General features: G+C 34.7%; 1 protein-coding gene across 1 annotated transcript; it reads left to right on the plus strand.

Moving 5' to 3' along the window:
• The first annotated feature begins 261 nt into the window (after nucleotides 1-261).
• On the plus strand, nucleotides 262-22,876 carry LOC106054144 (macrophage-expressed gene 1 protein-like). Its single transcript, XM_056026343.1, has 14 exons — nucleotides 262-395; nucleotides 4,722-4,886; nucleotides 5,058-5,195; nucleotides 7,302-7,507; nucleotides 9,282-9,418; nucleotides 12,941-13,100; nucleotides 14,698-14,932; nucleotides 15,571-15,712; nucleotides 15,991-16,055; nucleotides 16,859-16,982; nucleotides 17,921-18,048; nucleotides 19,595-19,735; nucleotides 19,956-20,049; nucleotides 21,909-22,876. Exons 1-14 carry the CDS (start codon nucleotides 387-389, stop codon nucleotides 21,995-21,997), a joined length of 1,833 nt encoding a protein of 610 aa, XP_055882318.1. The 5' UTR covers nucleotides 262-386; the 3' UTR covers nucleotides 21,998-22,876.
• Nucleotides 22,877-23,038: the final 162 nt, after the last annotated feature.

Raw genomic sequence — 23,038 nt, forward strand, 5'->3', positions numbered from 1 at the left:
TATTAGAATGACAAAAAAAAAAGTGAAAACATTTTCGTTCGTATCTATTTAACATAAAATCAGAGCTCCATAAGTTATACTGGTGTTTACAGTATCTGCGATAAAATTTTTCTCAGAAATTAATTTTATTTTCTTATGTGTTCCTGTTATCTTCGTAAGTGTACTTTTGCGTTCCTTTGACGCCTGGTCGTAACAGGTAAGAAGTATTCTAGGTGGAGGTCATCTCTTAGTATAAAAGTAAAATTATCAGGTTATCAGATACGACAGAGAGAAGGGCTACACCTATATATATTAAATAAAAAGAACACAACAGATTCATAATAAGTATATGTCAATGTTTCTTAATTGTCAGAGAAAATAAGTACACTTTCAAAAAATACAGAAATATGTACTGGGTAAGCTATTTATACCTATTGATCATTAGTGAAAGCTATCTTTATAAACATTTATTTAAATATTTTCCTTATGTAGTGTAATTAAGGAGAAAATATCAAATATGCATTTTTTTTTTCATTTTCTTAACAAACTCCACTTTGCTCTGCTCCCGCTCTCACCAAAACGCTCATGAGATTGCATATGTAATTTTGCAACTAAGGTGAAGATTTGAATAAATAGATGCATTTTAACTGCTGGCTTTAACAAGTGAATCAATTGTTGAGTCTGACGGAATTTTCATTTATATATGTGAAAACCTGAAAACCGTGATCTTATTGCCTAATTTTAGTTATGGTAACCTGCACCTATTCTTTGGAGTAATACTGTATCCACATTCTCTAGGTAACTGAAATTCAATTGCCGAAACCTTTTTTTTAGGATGGCAAGTCTCAAACAAAATAAAACAAAAAAACAAGTAAAATAGAAAAAAATGATTAAGAAAACAAACAAACTTATTCTAAGTTTTATTGTATCACTTATTTTGAATCTATCATTTAAGAGATTTGTACTTGATCTAGACTAAAAATAAAAAAAATAATAATAATAATAATTTTATTTATAGAGCGCTGTTAACAAACAAATGCAGGCTCAAGGAGCTGTAATAACATTACAAACACAAACACGAGAGCTAATATGACAACATAATCTTAAAAAAAGTTTTTAAACAGATACGTCTTTAATGTTCTTCTTAAAAGTGGTGTAGTTTGTTTTCTGTCTGAGATCAATGGGGAGTGAGTTCCGAACTTTTTGTCCGTGAACTGAAAAAGCACGCAGACCGTAGCTTTTGAGGGAGCAACGTGGCTCCACTAAAAGCGTTGAGTCCATTGAGCGCAGGGCTCTCTGTTGAACATATGGAGTAATCAGTTCACTAAGGTACAAGGGCATCTCATTGTTATATGTACACTGATGACAAAGTGTGGCGGCCTTGTAATCGATTCTCACTTTCACGAGAAGCCAATGAAGCGTGCGCAAGAGCGTAATAGCAGAATCTTGTCTTGTTTTTCTAAGTACTATTCGTGAGGCGTTGTTCTGAATACTTTGTACCTTGGCTATTTTGTCATCGGGTGTACCGGTTAGCACGGCATTGCAGTAGTCTAGGCGCGAAAGTATGAATGCCACAGCCTAATCTGCGCAGCTGCAGATAAAGACCCTTGCAGAGCTGACTTATGTGTGGGTCAAAAGATAGTGTTGAGTTGAAGAAAGCTCCAAGATTTCGCAATACCTGGACATAAGGAACCTGGCAGTCCGTGACAAAAAAAAAGAATCTGTGATGTCGACTTTTGAGACGTTGTTCCGAGTGCCAATCTTAATTATTTCTGTCTTGTCTTCGTTCATCTTGAGCTTTTTCTCAACCATCAAATCGCTCACCCTTGCAACGATACCACTGATTTTCTCTGCCAGATGCGAAACCTCTGAGGGTACTGAGGAATCGTATAACTTGAGTCATCGGCAAAGAAAAGGTATAAGATGCCGGTTGGCCGTATCGCACCGCTGGGTTGATATGTATACATAGTGAAAAGTACTGGGCCTAGAACTGATCCTTGGGGTACTCCGTACTTCAAAAGAAAGCTTGTTGATTCTGTCCATTTAACAACGACACCCTGGGTGCGTTCAGTCTGGTAGGATTCAAGCCTCTTTAGAACGATTCCTGCTAAACCAAAAGTGTCAGAGAATCTGGCCATATAATTTTATGTTCTAGCGCAGGGGTGGGCAAATTACGACTCGCGGGCCACATGCGGCCCGCCGAAGTGTTTTATGCTAAATAAATCATGTGTGCCCACACATTACAAATATAAAAATGCAAATACATTAAAAATAAATAATTGTAAATATCTATAGAAATTGTTGAAACTTTTGATTCTTATCACTTATAATGAAGAGGCTAAAGAAACATTGTCTCTAAACATCCTTATAAAAAGTTTACAGTAAACGAACATTATATTTAATATCAATATTTCGATAAATTCAGTAAAAGATATAAGCCCAGGCCAGTATTTATTCAATGCTTTGAAGAATTGTGTTGAAAAAGTTGGGTTGGCTTGTACAATATGGAAAGGGTAACAAATAATGGAGCTTTGACTGAGAAAAACAGCCTTTTTAATAAAATAAAGAAAATATTCCAACCATAAACTAGTAACTTGAAAGTTTACACAAAGCTAAATTAAATTCTTAAAAGTTATTAATGCACACATGTCTCCGTCAAATGTTGCGCATAGACCAAGTATGCAGCTTCCAAGGTCCACGATTGCTGGGGTCCTCACACAGGATATACAATTTAATACTAAACAGAAGGAATAGCGAAACTTGAACTCCATGTTAGTGTTCGAAGTACACTAGGTTTTTAATTCCATAATTTTAGTTTTGTGTCACCTTATTTTGTATTTTTTCTATTTTATTCGGGGCCACCAAAAACACTTTGCCTATGGCCTCCAATTATCCAAGGCTAGCCTCAACTGGCAGTTCAGAAAAGTACGTGAAGATTTAGAATTAAAACATCCCGATGTTCGGTAACACAATAGTATCCGCTGGCCAATCATTAAATCAATATGGAAAAAAACAAGGAAGAAATTGTTAGGTTCCTTGATGGACATTGACTGCGACCCCTTCCTAATATTTCTAATGAAAAGTTGAAAACAGACTTCATGTTTATCATCGGAAGCATAGCAATTTGTTGTTTGCACATGACATGCATGTGCATCTTAAATCTTTTCAAACAAAGCTTTTCCATTTCTTCAGGCCAGCAAGCGAAATTAAAGCTTTATCATTTTACATTAGCTGAAAGGTGAAACTTGTTCTAGTGAAATCGTTGAAAAGTACAAGACTTATTTAGATTCCTTGATTGTGGAATTTTAAAGCAAATTCTAAGACGTCAAGAGCTTGAAACCAGTTTTCAATACCCCCAGCTCACCATTTAATGCAGAAGCTGATATAGCTCCAGATGACATACCTCCAAGCAAATTATGACCTGAAATAGAAGTTCCAGTCAGTTCCTTCATGGGTGCCAAGATTTTCTTTTTGTTTGAAAATTATCAAGTGTTAGAATAGGTCGATGCTTATTGAAGGTAATTTGACAGTAGTCACTAGAAAAACAACTAGTAAGCTAGTTTCATGGTTCCGGAACATTATGCACGAGAGTAAACAGTTATATACTTCAAGTACTACTATACATTAGTGGTGAAATGTTGGGTGTAAATAGACAATAGCAAAAATTTGTAAAATTAGTTTAAAAAATTGCTAACTCTTATATATATATATATATATATATATATATATATATATATATATATATATATATATATATATATATATATATATATATGCGGCCCGCGAAGTCCCCAAATTTTGTGATTGCGGCCCTCTGTTGAAAAAGGTTGCCCACCCCTGGTCTAGCGTATCAAAGGCTGCGGACAAGTCCAGCATGGAAAGAATTGATATGTGGTCTATGTCAAAATTGTGAAGTATGTCGTTTAGTACCCTGACCACTGCTGTCCCTGTGCTACGGCACTTCCTATATGCAGATTGAAATTCTTCCAAGAGACAGTACTTTTGATGAGAAAAAAATGTGCGCTAACACGATGCGCTCCAGAAGCTTTGACAGGAAGGGAAGAATTGATATCGGGCGATAGTTTTGTAGACATTCCGGGTCAAGACTGGATTTCTTTAATAAAATCCGTGTGGTTGAATATATTTTAATCTTTTTTTTTTTTTATTGCTATTTCATCAAACATTTATGATGCTATATGATCCTATCACTTATGTGGGCTATTTGGGAAAGGGGGTGGGGAGGCAAGGAGAGGGTATCTGGGAAAATGTTTCCATACTGACTATTCAAAAGTAATTTTTTTTTCCCTTGAACCCGAGAGCTGGGTTAAACAATTGCCTACGAAAACTACCAAACTGTCAAACTGCACAACTAACGGAGACAGTTGTCAGACAAACCAAGTAGTTACGAATATAGATATTTTATTTTAAAATTATCTATTAATACGTTTAAATTGCTAGGCTAGGATCTAATTCTATACACAAGGCTCATTTTCCCTATTTAGTAATATCTTAGCATAAATCGAAATGAGTTAATTATGACTATATGACTTATTGATATAATAATTGGACAATGTTTCGATTGATACATGTTTTTTTTAGGGTCAAATTCATCAGAGAATGGGAAGTGGGAGAAATAACTTGTACAAAATGTGTACCAGACAAACAGAGTGAGTTGATATAAGCTCTGTAATAAATATTGCAATGAAATTTAAGTTAATTTTATTGCATTTATTTTTTTAAAGGTTTTTCTAGTTGAGGTCTTGCTGATTAACAACATTGTGGCAGCACCAGGATCTACACAAGAAGTGAATGAAGATAAGACTGACATCTCGCCACAATTAGATTGGCCAGTTGGTGATCCACGTAGATGTCAGAGATTGAAACAAGTGGACGTTGAAAGATTTGAAGTTAGTGTTGTTACTAATAGCACTCCCTACACATATCACATAGTGTATTTCTTAATGTCTACTCATCAATTTATTTTATCAGAAACCCTAACTATTTCTGTTCCTTTTGTAAAGATGTGCACGCTATTATAAAATTAACATTGGTCATTTAAGCTAAATGTAATTTTACAGGTACTGCCCGGTGTAGGCTGGGACAATCTTCGTAATGTAGAAGCTGGACTTGTGATCAGGTACAATTATACACTATGCAAGGTGACTGATGATGGAAACTTCCTGATACCTGATAATATATTTACAATACCGATCAAGGTTAGATAAATGTATAACTATCTGAAGCACTTTAAGTATTGTTTTAATTTTATTTACACCTATTATTAGACTTGGAGACCCCTTTATAAAGTCAAAACCTGCCCACGGGTAAAGCTAAGTGAAAAAGTGTTTGTTGTTATAAAATTTGTAAAAATAACAACGATATTTTGTATTTATTTATTAAAACCGGGTCGACGAGCAAAGTATCCTTAGTTATATTTGTGACGAGTTTCCGAAATTTCCAAATGCAATAGTCTTTTAAGAACGCGATAGTCCTTTTTAAAAACTCGTGTTGGATCTAGATCTAGCCATAGTTTTCTTTCCAAATTTAAATGTATCTTTTTTTTTATTTTTGAAAAATGATTACGGTCAAGCTATAATTTTTTCCAGTGTGACTAACGAGCTAGTAATTCTTTTCTCAGCGATATACAGCAACTATAAAGTTTCTAGGAAAATCCTCATAGCCGTATTTTAGATCTGTGTCCAGGTTCCACCTCCACATCCACCCAGATTCCACGATGTTTTGAATTTAATAGGTGTTTTGTAAAAATAATCTATTTTTATTTTAGTATAAACACCTCTGTCAAAATTAGCAGTTTTATTATGATTGGGGTTGCCAACATATAGCACAGATTTGGTAAAAGCAAAGTCGAACGTCTCATTGAAGCTATTGACATTTTCTTGGCTAATGAGATATTTTTTAAAATGTAAATCTGCTAATGGTGATTAACTAACTGATTATGTAACATAAGTAGTACATTTACAAATAATAAGTTAAATTTTTAAATACTTTTAAGGACTGAAAGGGGGTAAAATATGTTTGAATTAGAAGTGAAAAAAAAATTGGTGCAGTGAAATAAAAGGTTGATAACCAATGCCCTAATGGGAATATTTAAATAAACCATATAGTGCTAGTTTAGTTAGTACTACAGAATCAACTTTTTAAACACTTTCTCTTGTAGCATAAAATAACTGAATTATTTAGTTGGCAGCAAATATCTTCCAATATCAGTATTTCGTCTTTGTTCATTTGGTCTATTCATATCAACATCGCGGCCTATCTTCCTTTAAAAAAAATAAAATATTTCTTTAGGTTAAAGCCAACACGTTTATTGATATTTTTCGCTCTTTTTTTTTTCTCTCACAGTGTATCTTATTAACTTAATATGGAAACAGAAATCAGATTATTGTGATAAAATTTGAGATGTGATAAACATTCTCATTGAAAGAACCGATGAATGTTTATGTAGAGTAAATCTAGATGCAAAGTTTCCTTTAAAAATATTTTAGCATTTTTAACCATTGCTGATCTAACTTGTTAAGATCTCGGCAGAGCTATTATCACATTTTGGATTGTTAATGTGTGACCGTAAATTTGTCATTGCCAGATACGGTAATGAATATTACATCTCCACTACCTATAAAATTCTTTCAATGCAATGCGTCTCAAATAGCCTCTAATAACTACTGGCCTTCTCGCTAATATGTTTTTACTAATAAGCAGAACGTGCAAAGGAGAGTGAGTAGCTGGTGCCTATCCTAACCCAGCAAACCTCATGCAGAAAAGTTCGTTAGCATTGGATGACTACCCATTCTAATTTCAAACCTCTGCCACCTTGCAGCTATACCCGAAAATGTGAAAGGCTTTGGGAGTCAAACCTTAGGAAAAATCAGGAGCCGGCGACCTTTAAACACAGTGCTACAACCTAGCAGCGCCATACACGCGCTGATCCCAAACTGTATCATCACTTACAGAACTTTCGGATTCATCAGCTGCATGGTGAGGGGTCTGCTACGTGGGCGACAATAGCTAATGTCCAGGCTGGCTTTCATCTCATTTCTACGAGACGATATATGTGTAACTTAGGACGACTTTACAATTTAATATAAGTACTAAGTTGGTAAGAGATGAAAATAATGAACTCTTTATGTTGTCTGTTGTATTTATGTGTATTTTTCTGTTGTGTTGTCTTTATATGAGAAACGAGTCCTTGTAATCACAACAAATTTCCGTAAGGATTAATAAAGCAGTCTTAGTCCTAGTCTTTTAAAATATGCATATGTATCAGATGGCGTTCCAAGTGATTTTCTTGTTTGAACTTTCAGCACAGCAGAGTGGAACGTTTTGCCGAGTTTATCGACAACTGGAACAGCGCTACTTCCCTTACTTCCAAAAGTGTGAACGTAGAAGGCGGGCTGTCTCTGAGTGTATTTTCTATCAGTGGACAGTACTCCAATGAACACGAAGAGTTGAAGTCTAAACAAATGGAAGACAATGCGGCTACTTTCAGAGTTCAATTGAGATATCCAAGGCAATTCTTTTGAGTATTTAACTAATAACAAACTATCAAATGCCCACCAACTTAGCCTATTCTATACCGAAAAAACATTAATTAAATTCGCTTGTTATATAAAGGTATTTAAACCTATCTATCTATCTATCTATCTATCTATCTATCTATCTATCTATCTATCTATCTATCTATCTATCTATCTATATATCTATCTAGACACCAAGTAATGGAAAGATCACTCTTTTATTTCCACAAGTAGGCCGGACTAGAGTTACCCACGTAATTTTAGAGGTGAAAAACAATAAAGAGGGAGGAGAACAAGTCGTATTCACTCGTCATTAAATATCAAGGCCGGACTTAACCATTGTGGGCCCTATGCGAAACGGATTTCGCGGGGCCCAGTTTGGGTAGGGATACAGATAGTAAGTGAACATTAAGAGTTTGTATTAGAAAATAAATTCGTTTTTGCATTTTATTCATTTTTTACTACGTACAGTTACTTTACCAGCCATACGAGTAGCAAAATCATACAGCATAACATAAAAATTCGGTTTCCTACATAGATCACGCTCAATAGCAAAAATTACCAAATGTTTCAATCTATCTATACGAAAATTGTAATTCTTCATTAGTTTGAGGCGCGAGAAGCTTCTTTCACTAGATTCCTCAATTGCGGGTATTGCATAATGCCATTTTTTTTTATCGCGCGTAGGATTGGCGTTTTACCTATTGAATGACAGCCCAAAATGACAATTTTTGTCTATATATTTCACGAGATTTGTATGAGTTTTCAAAGATTTTAATAATTTCCGTAGATTTCTAAGACTTTTTCGTATATTTTGCAATTTCAGGAGATTTCCAGGAGCTCCTGGTAAATCGAGAAGAGGCCGCGGGAAATCTGTTATTATAAGTTATAATATGATATTATTTAATAATTTATACACCTAGATTTAGCGCGGGTCCTATGAAATTGCGGGGCCCACTGCGATCGCATAGGTTGCAGTGAACTAAAGCCAGCCCTGCAAAATAGCGCGTATGCTACGCCGCCGGTCGACTAGTATTAGTAACTCTAGCTTTGAACTCGCCTCGCCAAGCTGGTATATCTCATACAATGTCCCTAACGAACTCTTGTTTTTTTTTATTTTTTTTTATTGCTATTTTTTGTACTGTCTTTTAGTAAAGTATGAATAGGCGTATACTTTGTAGCACAAAATTTTCTATTTAAATACTCACAGTATATATACAAAGATTTCTGTTTTTTTTTTTTTTTTTTAATATAGCTGAGATAAGTTGCACAGTGACTTGGTCAATTGTTTGCTTTTTCTCTCCGTCTCGTTCTTTTTTTTTAATCTCTTTTAATTTTTATTTTATTTTATTAAGTCTTTATCATTTTTAAACCTTGTGCTCAGTAATGAGTGGAATGCATTTTTTTTTTTGTAAATCTATGAGAGATCCCTTTTCTAATCTTTCTGTAAGTAGTTTTTATATCGTCTGCGTATGATCTAAACTTTCAGTTTTTGTCTTTGTCTAATATATTTTTTTTTTATTCATTCATGATTTTAGAAGCTAAGAAGTCATTGTACTTATTATATAACCAACAAACAATGATGTTCTAATTTTTTTTAAAAATAATACACAATTTAATAAATTTCAGTTGTATTTTCCCTTTACCTTGTAGGAAACCTCGCACGTGAACATCTCACCTGTAAAGAACACTGATCTGATAGTAGGCCTATTTGTTTTTTTCGGTGAAAATTAGGCCTTAATAAAATAAATCTAAACATGTTTACAGGTATGAAGCAAAGCTTCAACCAGACGCAGAGTTAGATGCGCAATTTAAGCATCGACTACTAAGCATAGCTATCAGGATAGAACTTAACCAGACACGTCAAGCTGAGTATGAGGCACAGCTACTAGTGCGTGATTTCGGTGAGTGGTATGGATTGTGTCAACTTGATTATAACAGAATGTGTGTATTCCATGGGCGTAGCCAGGATATTTTTTTCGGGGTGGGTAATTTTTTGTCCCCCCTAAGAAAAATATATGTATGTGCGTGTGTGTGCGTGCGTGTGTGTACATAATTTATCTTTATAATATTCTGACCCTTCATTCTTTCGGAAGACGTATATTGTACCCTAGAATAAGTTCTTCCTGGAATTAGTGGAAACATTGTAGACTCCCCGCCATTGCCATCAAGGGGGGTCTTGGGGAGCTCTCAGCGCTCCCCTCAGTGCGGGGCGGAGCTCCGCCGCCAAACACTATTCCCGGTATTGAAAGCCTAAAAAATACATATTCTGAGGTATCTACAGTGCATTATCCTGCTATTAAAAGTTGTATTTCAAAAACTCTTATTTGATATTCTTACTGACTTAGATCCTCCAGCGTCGTTCGGCGAATTGGATTGCAAGCTGCTTCCACAATATCTGTCACTGGCAATGTCTGAAGCCTCTTTTCACCTTCTCTGAGGACCACCATGAAAGTGTGGCTCCATGTTGTAATAGGAAGTCCATTTTTTGCTCTATCCTCGTAATGACCTCCTTGTCATAGCAACTATTATTATGCGTAATTCATTTTGTCGGAGAACCTGTCCTGCAACCTCATGCGACGCTCTGTCACAACCTTAATAAGGGCTCGACTCCTAGTTCAGCATATGAAATCCTTGATTGAGACCCGATCTCTATAACTGAGTCCTAAAATCCGTCTTAGCCATCTTTTTTGAACCACATTTAGCCTTTTTTTAATTTCGGCAAATAACTATTTACTGCACTTTATTAATGGAGCCCAGCCACTGGTAGAAATGTGTAACCTCTCTTGGCTAAACTCTTGGAATTAGGTGACCGTAGTTTGCTTTAGATTTTATATCGAAAAGGGAAGTTTTATCGTCAAAATAAATATTTTTTTTTGGGGGGGGGGGGGGGTTTAAACTAAAAAATCTTGTTTGCTTTTTTAAAATTCAAAACCCCTTTTAGCTAAGCTCATAGCTACGCTCATAGAATTTGGTGACTGTAGTTTGCTTTTAGAATAAATATATATATAAAATATAAAATATATAATAAAATATATATTTCAACCTCAAAACTCTCTGTATGGGGGTATTAAACTCAAAACCATCAGGAGGGGTTCTAAACTTAAAAAATAGTCCTTTGGAGGAGGGAGTTTAAACTTAAAACACCCCTTGGCTTGGCTACGCTCATAGAATTTTGAGTTGTAATTTTTTTTTTATATTGAAGAGGTTTTTTTTCGCTTTAAACCCAGCTGAAGGGGGGTTTAAACTCAAAATCCATTTCGCTACGCACATAGATTTGAATGTGTAATTTGCTCATATATTGAAGAGATATTTTTGAGCTTCAAACCCCGCTGGAGGGGGATTTAAATTTAACCCCCCTATTTCTACGCTCATAGCATTTTGAGTGTGTAATTTTTTATGGAAGAGGTAATTTTTAGCTTCTAACCCCCTGAAGGGGATTTTAAACTCAAAATCACTTTGTCTACGCTAATCGATTTTTTAGCTTGTACTTTGCATTTTTTTAATATTGAAGAGGTATTTCTTTTAGCTTCAAACCCCAGGGAAGCTAAAAGGAATCCCCGTTGGGCGACTACGGACCTACTGCGTTGCACTGGCAAGGGTGGAAATAAATAAATATGTAACTATCCAAAGATCGTTTATCAAAAAAAGTAAGTTCCTCTTTCAGACCTTGCTATCTATAGGGCAGACGATGTAAAGGTTATCTGTTTCTGTGGCCCGCAGTCAATGAGGGTGTCATGTTGCCAGCATAACGATCAACCGCTTTTACTTTTACCAAGCTAATGTAAGACACCCATTAAAGCTGGGTGGACGCACAAACAAGCATATATGTAACCCTGACGGACCAAGTAAAACTAAGGATGTTTTCATCAGCAAATACACATTATTTTATGTAAAAAAAAATATTTTTGCAGTTTTATTTATAATTATTGGAGGGCAACATGAGGTGTCGCACCGGACACCACCTACCCTAGCTACGCCACTGTAAAAATATGCAAGTTGGCATAATAATTTCTTGCCAAGATTAGGGCAAGATTATATATTTGACGAAAGCATTCACTTGTGGTCTGTTGAAACCGACAAGGCTTACAATGGAAAAAAGGGATTTCCCCATTTTATTCGCTTAATAATTTTCAGTTAGTCCTTTTCCCGGTCTTCACTAAAGTTACTTCTAAAACGGCCAAGTAGAATAGATCCAGGCTTTTAAACGTTGGCGTTGTTGAAGTTTTGTGAGACTGTTGTAACTGACATCCCACCAGCGATAGATGGTAAAGCTTTTGCTAGGTTTTGTTGTTCATAAGAGCCCCTTTGCATTTTTCTTACATAATTTCTATCATTCTCTGAAATGAAAAAAAAAATGAAACGTGCACATTTTAAACTTTAAAAGCTTATAGATCTATTTAATTTAGATAGATCTCAAAAGATAAAGATATATAATAATTATTCCTTAATAAACATAGCAACCATCAGTCCAAACAACCTGCAGGATCACGGGGGATGGTAGCGGAAGTTTGAACCCTTAACCATCGATAAGTCCAAACAATAGTCTAACCGCAAGACTGGCCATCCATCCATATAGCTAAACAAAATGCTTAGATTTCTAAATCGATAAATATTCTAGTCTACAGTAGATCTAAATGTAACACATATTGACATGCAGATCTATAATTTTCTATATAATATATATAGTCATCTTTTTAGCAAGATTTCAGGAGGAATAACAACACATTTAAATCTAGTAGATCTATATTCTATAATCTATAGATATACTTAATAATAGATCTAGATCTATATTAATATGTATAATAATAATAGATGTATATATTTTAGACCTATTGAAATTGTTTAAAGTCATACTTAGATTTTAGATCTAGTAGTTTTCCCTTTATGACCAGATTTCAATACATATAAAATGAGCCCTTACCTTATAGTGGGATGGGTCCAAAAATTCAAATCAATATCTGATGAACAATAGACAAGCAATCACAAGATGCTAAACGTGCAATCAATGGCCGGATTTAAGATATCTCAGGTAGTCTTAATGTATATCATCCAAAAAGCCATTCGCATAAAAATTAGGAAAGGCTCTTAACCCCGATGGGCCCTTTGCCCCACGTTACTATACAACTTTTTACGCAGATTTAAAATGTCAATAAATCAAATTTGAAAAACCATCGGAGTTTCTCTTTAAGTCATTCTCCCATCTCTCTACACAAAACGAGTGTGTATCCACAAAAAAATCATTTTTTTTACATGTTCTCTTTTGAGTCTCTGTCAACATTATTTGCTTGTAAAGTAAAAGTCGCAGTATCTGTAGTTTTTTTTTTTTTTTAAGTTAGAGTGGAAGTCATTTAGTAGCACGGAAGATCATTGAATTTGACAACATAATACTCATAGTTGTGTATTTTTTTTTCTATTATTTCTAGGGACCCATGTCCTGTCCAGCGTTACTGCCGGAGCTCTATTGGTGAAAGACGATTACGTGAAGACGGATAAAATGTCTAACTTCGCAGGTTCCAAAACGGCATACTTAGCTGCAGCCAGTGCATCGTTCTCGACTCTATTCAAAATAAGTTCATCTTATAGGTATTTAACTATTAATAATCTATCTATCTATCTATCTTTAAGACAAATTACATGCTCGCTTTCAATGTCGCTCGAATTTATCTCAGCGATAGACCCACTGCAGGACAGGGTTATAGCATTGCCCCTTCATAGCGTTTTCATTCCGAAAAGTTCACAACGAAGCACTGGAGATTTCCAAGTTCAGATGGAGGTTAATCGGTTTAAGTCACAGACGACAGAGAGCGTGTTCCCCACGAAGCCATCTGTACGGTTTTGTGCGGATGCCTCTTTCTCTTCCACCAGTTGGCCAGTCTGTTCCTGAGACGATGTCGTGATCGCTGCTTTGACATCATGATGGTTGTCACTGACGTTAGCTACCTGACACATTTAGAGGTCATGGCGGTCAAGGTTGTAGTTACCAAGCCCTTTGCTCCAAGGCGCCGCGCCAGTTAATCATTTCAATGAACGTTTTGAGAAGGTTTTGAGTTTGCAGGTATCTCCTCTGCCATATACTTTGCATGTATCTCCTCTGCCATATACTTTGCATGTATCCACTCCACCATACTGCTTGAAGGTATCTCCTCTGCTACACATTTGTAGGTGTCTCCTTGGCAACACCGTCATCTTCGGCCGTTTCAGGAAAGTATGCCCAAGAAGAACCCTAGTAACATTCCTGGTACAAATGTTCATCAACCTCTGCATCAGTTTTCGCCGACATTGACTGGCCTTTGACCATGCTTGAGAGTTAAGGTATCAATATCTGCCGAAGATACAGTTCTTGTTAAACACCTGGGTACAATTAGAAAGCTTTGAGCTTCCCCTGTAGATACTTGCAGATAGACAGATGTCTTTAAGGTCTTGATCTATCCGGCTCATCTAGATATTCGTAGCATACACCGTAGCAAAATCTTCAACTCATTATAGAACTCTATCTCTTGTTTAGTCATCTATCTCTTTGTTTTCAACTCGGTACTTATCGTTGAGATCGTCAAAGCCCAAATCCGCATGGCTTGCTCACACAGTCACAGACAGCGTTACAACCATCAGCCCCTCCGTCACCACTGTCTGTGCAGTCACCTAAACTACCCCAATGACTCTTAGACTGATACGCAAGCACTGAAACCTCCGCAACCCTTTAACTGCTTAAGTTTTATCTCGAGCTGCAAGCCATCGTCCAAGAAACATATCCAGCTACAACATCAATATGATCTTCAGATAAGTTCAATCAAAGACAAAGTGATATACATACTCATTCTATATGTGCCGATAATGATAAGACAATATTCTTATGATACAATCACCCCATTATCTTTACCATAAACACCTTGTAAATTTTAATAATTGTGTCTTTCTCTATTTTGTTTGTTGCGTGCCTGTTTCCTAATCATCTGTGGTGTCCAAGCACATTGCACACTCAAACAATCATCCCTTGGCACCCAACAAGCCTCACATACACATAATACATGTTGGTCGTCACTCTATCTATCTATTTATCTATCATCCAAATCCAATTTATCGGAATCTAATCTCATCTCATCTATGTACATTATTTCTAATCGTTCATTTACTTTTATGAATATTTAATGTCATATGTATTCTCTTTAAACCGTAACTTCAGCACTTCATACACCAATGATCAGCTAGCTTCGTACAGCAAGGAAACAACTCACTCTGTTTTAAAAACCTTTGGTGGTCCTTTATACGAGCCTGAATTAATGAATTTGAGTGAATGGGCTAAAGGCGTAGACAAGAATCTAATTCCGATGGACAGGACTGGTGATCCATTAAACTACTTGGTCAAGCCGCAATTACTTCCAGAATTGCCTTATTCAACAGTCGACTCACTGGAAAAAGTAGGCTATAAAATATGATTACATTTTAAGTAAGGGAAAAAAAAATATCATTTATACTAAAGGTAATCAAAACAATTTGCATTTGGCTTATTTAAGATCTATGAAGAATTAAACGATAAGAAATAACCCCCCCGACCCAGCAAAGTTGAGCTATCGCGAAGGTCGCTGGGCACACATTTAAAGAAAATACTTTGCCTTAATCAGGCGCAGAAGTCAAAAAGAATTTAGATATCTCTGCCTAACAATGACTTTGTTGGCAAATATGTAGGTCACATTTTTTTTGCATTGTTTTGAAAAACATTGCACTCATCTTTAATCTCGGAATAAAAAAATATTGTTTAAACCATTATATCGCTAGAAAAAATTCAACTAATCTTATTGTTTTCTTTTGTTTTTTATTGCTAAAAAGTCTAAGGCCGGATCTCTAAAGTTACAATGTTAACAATAATAGGATTACTTGAATAAGTCTTTACTCTGAAAATCACCAATATGATTTTGGAATTCATAGCGTATAACAGTCTGTAAATCTGTTACAGAAATACATTAGCTACATTTAGATTTGCATGCCTGTATCAAAATTTAATAAAACATTATTATTATGCAAAATGAGTTTTATGAACGTCTCTTTGTATTTGCAGGTTATACGTAGATCAATAGAAATGTACTATGAGATGAATACCTACAGAGGCTGTACAAAGATAGATGATCCAAATTTTAGTTATGTAGCCAATGTAGATGATGGATCTTGTGGGGCTAAAGTTACAAACTTACCATTCGGTGGTAAGTATAAACTAGAGATGGCAAACGAATCAAGCGAAACGAAATACACTTAACCTTACTTAAGACCGAGCACTGTTTTCGTCAAACACAGTCATTAACCGTACACGGTGTTTCAGCAGACCCTCCCGACAGACGCTTCTCAAGGAAGCTGCAGGTTCACATGTAGCCACGTTGCAAACGAAGTCCAATGCGCCGCGGTCATCCTCAGCTAACTCTCGTGTTTAGGAGATAGGTCTCCTGAAGTTCAAATAGCGGATGTCTTTTTTTTTCCAGTTCAGATTTAGCCTGGATTGTTAGTCATTCGCCTAATGTGGATGATGATGGCAGATGTACACCTTCTTTGGTAATGGTTATTTTGGCATCTAAATTCTTTATGTGATGCGCAACACGTTCAGTTCATGCTTAACTTCTGGATGCAGTTATCGAGCCTCGAATTTCCCTTGTAAGCACCGGCAGTTGGGTAGAGGTTTTTAAGGTCCATAGCAACAGGCTTCGACGCAGACCCTATTTTGTATTGATCTGTCGGAACAATGAGGTACTCGTAGAAGGTACATCAGGAACAAAAGCCTCAGGCACAAACATACATACTTGTCTAGTTTCTTCATTTGTCTCTTTACTTTCGATTTGGTACAGCCTGTTGAGATCGTCGCAGCCATTGTTGTCATGTAGTTCTCCCTGTCTGTTCAATTCTTTTTTCAGAGATACACAGAAAACTTCAAATTATTAGAAAAGTTGTTAGGGTTTTTGCTTCCTTTGTTAGTTATTTTTCGCCTTATGAAGAGTTTGCAAGCTGTTAAGAGGAGTTGTAAAAAATGAATGAAAGGATGTATGTATGCACTATATCAATTCTGTCTTGAGGAATATAATGCTTATATGATTATTCTGTTTCTGTATATTCTATATCTATAAAATATCTTTAAATATTATCTATAAAATATCTTTAAATATCATCTATAAGCCGGATAAGCAATAGTCGTAACACTAACTTTTATCCTTATTAAATTGTAACAAAAACTGTATTATGACTTAAACATGTTTACAATGCATGATATTTCTAAAAAGTTAAGTATTTTATTTTTCTTATTTGGAGCATATATTTAATACAAATAATACAGAGTATAAATATTTTGTCTTTTTTATTTCTAGAACTGCCCACGAACATTCTATCCTAGACTTATTCTAGCTGATGTCACTTTGTGCCTAAGTGATGACTTTGAACAGAGCATTCATTTGGCGGTACCTTTTGGAGGATTTTTTTCTTGCGTATCAGGTATCTGATTTCTAAATTGAATTCAAAGGATAAATTACTTTATTGAAACAATGTAGTTTTTTTTGTCATAATTATATTTTTAGCGTCCCTAAAATCACATGACACACTCGTTAACAGTAGAAACACAAACAGATGACCTTGACATCATCTGCCCTATAGAACACGAGCTCTGAAAGGGGAACTAGGCCCATTATACACCAAAAAAATTTTCTGACAAGAAGCACTGAATGTATAATGTTAACAGACATCTTGTATATACGTTGCCATCGTATGGCAAAAAGTTGTGAGGCCTGTGCCAAATAATTACTTCCAAACAGTCCGTTTTATAAATCTGAAACAAAAAAGGTAAATACTTTAACAAGTCAACACTCTAGTTGGCAACATTCCTCAATACTGTAAAGAGACATTAACTGAGCTGTTTCAGTCATATGTTAGACACAAGTCATTGTCAAAAGTCATCCTCCAAGGTACAGTAGAGAGAGCACGATTTAGTTTTTAAATAAAAAAAAAAATGTTTGTTATAGTTATAGTTATAAATTTCTATTTTAATATTAATAATAAAAATTAAACATATTTTTAAGTAACAGACTTGTTTCATCTTCCAAGTACTCTTTCTTATAAAACGAATGTCCGATTCTATGGTCTCCAGGGTTACGGTACCTAACATAACATAAGCTTCAAGATGGTAACTATCATAAGCCGAAATGATTAGGCCAAAAAGAGATTGCAAACAAGAAATTCGTGGGAGTACCTAAAGGATGTGAAAGCATGTACATTGGACAGGACGGGTGGTCATAAAACCAGTCATCGTTAAGCAACGAGCCATTTAAAAAATGTTAACCCCTTCTGCGTTAGCGTGATACAGAGAAGAAAGCCTCTGAGTTTGTGTGACGAAACAAGCTCTCGTTGTAACCTTGTTTTTTATTGTCTATTTGAAGGAAATCCACTCGCTGTCTTTATGCAAAACGTGACAAGAAATGGACTCTCAGAAAGAAATGACGGAAGCACATCATACCCAATGAGATGTCCTGAAGGATATAGTCAACATCTGGCTACAGTGGATTCAGTAAGTTGTTTTTTTTTTACTTTAACTAAAATATTGTATTTAACTAGATCCACATTTATGTCATTATTACATTTTCATTCGTCATATAAGGTGATTATAATTTGATATGTCTAGGGTTCAAATCCTTGTGAAGATTGAAAATTTTCTATTTTCGGGATCCTTAGCACGACTTTGAATTCACCCAACTCGATTGGATACAAGATACTTTTTGGATAAAAGTAAAGGCGGTTGGTCATTGTGCAGGCCGCATGACACCCTCGTTAGCCATGGTAGCCAGAAACAAATTATCTTTATATCATCTTCCCTATGGATTGCAAGGTCTGTAAGGGCACTTTACCTTTAGTAACAAAAGCACTAAAATCATGCTGAATTGGCAATGCATCTCTCTTTAAAGTACTTTATGTATCAACAATCTCTCCAACAAGATCATGCTGAATAAAGAATATATCTCTAAAAAAGATCATTATAAATTGACGATATATCCCCTTTAAAAGCTCATGATAACCTACAATGTATTTGTTTTAAAAGATTATGTTGGATTGACGATGTATCTTTCTTCAAAGACCATGCAATAATACAATGTAACCCTCTTGAAAGAACATGCTGATTTATCACTGTAGTTCTCTTATAAGAAAATGCTTTTTTTTTAACTTTTTTTTTTCATTTGTAATTGCTAAGAATATTTAGTTAAGTTTAGTATTCAGTCATGCCATTAAGCCTATTTTTTTGTTAAACACAACTTCATTCTTTTAGTTTTCTCAATGCGCTATGATCCTATCCCTTGTTTGGGCCAGTTGAGAAAGTGGTAGGGAAGAAAGAACGGGGTATGCGTATGAATATTACTGTGATCTGTAAAGAAAAAAACAACAACCAAAAAATGTTGAACGACATGAATTCTAACTCGTTAGCTAAGGCCTCCTCAACCTAGTACACTAGCTGGTGTATTGGGGAAGTACTTATGAAAATAGACTGTTATATAGTATTAGTTTCAAACTTTCTGTCCACAAAATATAAAGAGGACTAACTTAATTATACCACCACATCAGTCTAGGACCATTATTTCCCCCAGTTTCAGATACAAACATAATAATTAATTACCAGTAGTTAATTCGCAATTTTTTTTATAGATTCTTTATTTTATCAGGTAAAAGAAATAATTCGACAAACTTTCAGTTTCATCTGACATTGGGTGTGGGAGTAATAACGTATACAAATTTTTAACCAGACAGAGTGAGCTGATATACGCCTTGCAATAATAGCACTCTTTTTTTTCCCATAAAGGACATTTCGTAATAACTAATAACATTCGATTTAAGGAAATTATTATGTACGCATTGGAATGTGAATGTTGAATGGCTAAAATGCGTGTTAAATGGGAGAGCGGGAAGTCGAAAATTAAGGAATATGAACAAATGGTGTTTATGGTGACTTCTTTTTATATTAAGATTAAATATCTTTTAAAACTGTGATTTTGACGTTTCATATAAGCGTTTTTAAGAAAGATTTCCATCTTACGGTAATAGAAACATTTTTAAAAATTATTCAGGGTTGCTCAATCAATTACTGTGTAAAGACTGGATCAATGACCAAAGCAAATCTCACTCCTATCAGAAGGCCTCCATTCATGTCAAAGCCCGATGCTATATATAACTATGAAGAGAAATACATCTTTAATCCTCAAACACTGGTAAACATTTTGTATTCTACTTTCACATTTTATTTATTTACTCTGTTCTAGTAACACAAAACATGTTTGATTCTTTTTTAAATGAGAATTATTACAAAGAAATATTTGTCAATTTTGTTTCCATTCTAATATGTATATTTATATTTCATTTACTACAATACTGCATACATTTTTATAAGTAAAACTAAAACATTTAAATTTTGGTTACAATTTATTGCAGGCATGGATGAAGAATGAAAAGGCCACTCATTATGAAGAACTTAACAATATAACAGTCAATACAATCAATGTCACTCAACCAGAGGCTTTGAAAGGTTAATTTCGAATTTAAAAAAAACAACTATGTATAAAATACTTAAAATCTTTATTTCTCACTTTATTAAAGACATTTTTTATTTCATGCCAATTCAGTTTCAAACAATGAGAAAACTTGATATATTCATAAATACATCGAAAAGAATAATAGAACGCATGATAGATTTTAGTATTTTCTATAGCAGTTGCACTATGGAAAAGCCGTTATTGAAATTCAAATCTAAAATATTAAAATATAAGATTTTAAAATATTTTGTTTTCATTCACAACGTTGTTCTCTAAAATAGGTCCAAAAAAGCAACATTTCATTTTCCGTACGAGTATTTAAGAGTCTAGAGTTACACAAATATAGCACATGTCTACTGCTAGAAACCATTAATTTACTACTTGCACGTTAGTTTATTTGTTTCCGGCCTACACATTGCTTTGTAATTTTAAGAAACTTATTACTCTTTTTTTTTAAATTGCAAAACATAACGCATTTCTTAATACATATAAAGCCCGTAAATGTTGGTATATGTTACGCTGAGTTGGAATGGCCTGCCATTATACACCACACTTACACTTGCATTCAAGTAGATCTTTCATCTCCCTCCTGTACACCTTCTCCACGGGCCCCATCTAAAACAAAAAAAATCCATATAATTTCTTTCTCTTCTTTGTCTAATCAGTTAAACTTCATTATATTTAACAGGTTGTCTTCCTTTTTTCCTTTTGCACCGTGCATATCGTAACGCTCTCCCACATAGACTTTTGACTTTAATTTTTAATAAATTAATCCGCTAAAACATAAATGGACTGCACTATTTTGCAATATAATCAACATTTACACATATCTTTTTATTTCGTCAATTAGAAATCTAGACTTTGCATCCAGATTTTATCCAGAGTCGCACCTTATAAAGACTTATTTTTCGTTTATTTATAGCCCTTACAGATATAAAAAAAATATGTTTGCACTATTTTTAGCCAGTAGAGATAAGATAAGATAACCCCAGCATCAAGAACTGTTACAAAAAAAATCCCAAAACACACAAACAACACACAAATCTATCACAGTATGAAATATCAGTCAATAGTATTACGAAGAGGTTTAGATGTACATTTATTTAAGATCTAGAAATAAAAATACATTTAAATCTGTCAAATTGAAAATGAGGGGCAACCAATATCTTTTTAGTTATATTTTTTAGGCCTTAAATACGGTTCGTTGGAAAAAGAGGGAAATTTATAAGGCGGATATATCTATATCTATTAGCCAATCTATAAAAATAATATATGTATTATTATTATCTCCGGCAGCGATGGACGGACGAACATACTGTCCCACAAAACTAATATCGGCTTTTCCCTTCTCGGTGGTCACTAAAATGTAATGGTAAGAGAGGGGAATGTGAATTTTTAAAATAGTTGTGGGCCCTGTACGTCGACTTCATACTAAGCAGAAGGTAAAGCGCCTGGCTTCTGTGCTAGGTTCGAATCCTGGTGAAGACTAGGATTTTTAATTTCGGGATCTTCGGGCGCCTCTGAGTCCACCCAGCTCTAATTTACCTGACAATAGTTGGGGAAAGTAAAGGCTTGTTGGTCGTTGTGCTAGCCACATGACACCTTTGTTAACCGTAGGCCTCAGAAACAGATGACCTTTACATCATCTGCCCTATAGACCACAATGTATGAAACGGAGCTAGGCCCTATATACACCAAAGCGACGTCTGTATACATAAAACATTTAAAGCTGGATAATCGAAATGAACGAACTCATTTGATGTGTTGAATATTAATAAAATAATGACATTACACAATTTGACATGCTATTATTTGTAATGTTATTTATATCTTTACACACTTTCAATTTCAGGTTGTTCAGCTGTAACAAAAAATACAGTAATTTTACTCTTCCCCTGCCTGCTTGTAGCTCCTACATTACTCTATGTGTATGGCTATTAAAACTGCAATGTAGGTCTACTAGAAGAACTACAGACTGTTTCAATAATGTTTGTGAAAAAAACAACAACTCATTGGTGTAGTTTACAGCGTTCGAGAATGTCACTGAAGATACAGTGTTGCACATTAAATAAGTGGAAACATGACTTGACATGAATCTAACTTAATACAATGTAACCCTTCGTGTAAAAATATGTATTGTGTATAGGTCCTATTATTATAGGTGTCTATATTTCAAAATAAGTTTCACATTTTTCTGTATTGATAGCAATATATATGTAAAAAAAATATTATACATATTCTATATCCAGTGCACGTATATATCTATCTATCTGTTAATGGAGTCTTTGATTCCAGATAGATTTGTGCAATGTATAGGTCTTTTTAACATTTATTATTAGGTATTATTATCTCTCTGTATATATACATGTATAGCTCTTTCTCTCTCTCTCTCTCTATATATATATATATATCTATCTATTTATCTATTTATCTATTTATGTATCTATCTATCTATCTATCTTTTATTCCCACCATTCTTTCATCTATCTTTCTGCATGTCTGTCACTTATTTTTGAGTGTTTGTCTTTCTTTTTGTTTGCCTGGGTGTCTGCTGTCAATAAATTTCTGTACCTACTAGGGATGCACGGATAGCACTTTTTCTTTAATTGGCCGGAGCCGGATATGACCTGATAATAAAATATCATATTCTGCCGGAGCCGGAGCAGGATACCTACATGTCTACATACCTAGCTTGTGTTGCTGGACATTTTGCAAAACTGTTAAATAATATACACGTGTTCCTTTTTTTTCCCTTTTGTTTATCTTATTGTTTTAACTCTGTAACTGATTTATGAATTAAAGTTGAACAGCATTTATAAACAGATAGCTCTTATTTGTATAGCATAAGTGTGTGTGTGTTTGTGTGAATGAACGAGGCCTCCAACTGTAAAGGGGTTTGTAAGATGGTCAATGTAAAACATGTAAAAAAATATGTAAATATATATTTAACTAGTTACTACTGTAAATCTCTCAAGAGTGAAG

This window comes from Biomphalaria glabrata, chromosome 4 (assembly GCF_947242115.1).
Source record: "Biomphalaria glabrata chromosome 4, xgBioGlab47.1, whole genome shotgun sequence".
Taxonomy (NCBI): Eukaryota; Metazoa; Mollusca; class Gastropoda; family Planorbidae; genus Biomphalaria; species Biomphalaria glabrata.

What these genes read in the sequence shown, in the direction of transcription:
- LOC106054144 (XM_056026343.1), top strand. An exon ending in ATCTGGCTACAGTGGATTCA is followed by an intron (nt 18,049 to 19,594) that starts GTAAGTTGTTTT and finishes AAAATTATTCAG; the next exon opens with GGTTGCTCAATCAATTACTG. An exon ending in TCAACCAGAGGCTTTGAAAG is followed by an intron (nt 20,050 to 21,908) that starts GTTAATTTCGAA and finishes TTTCAATTTCAG; the next exon opens with GTTGTTCAGCTGTAACAAAA.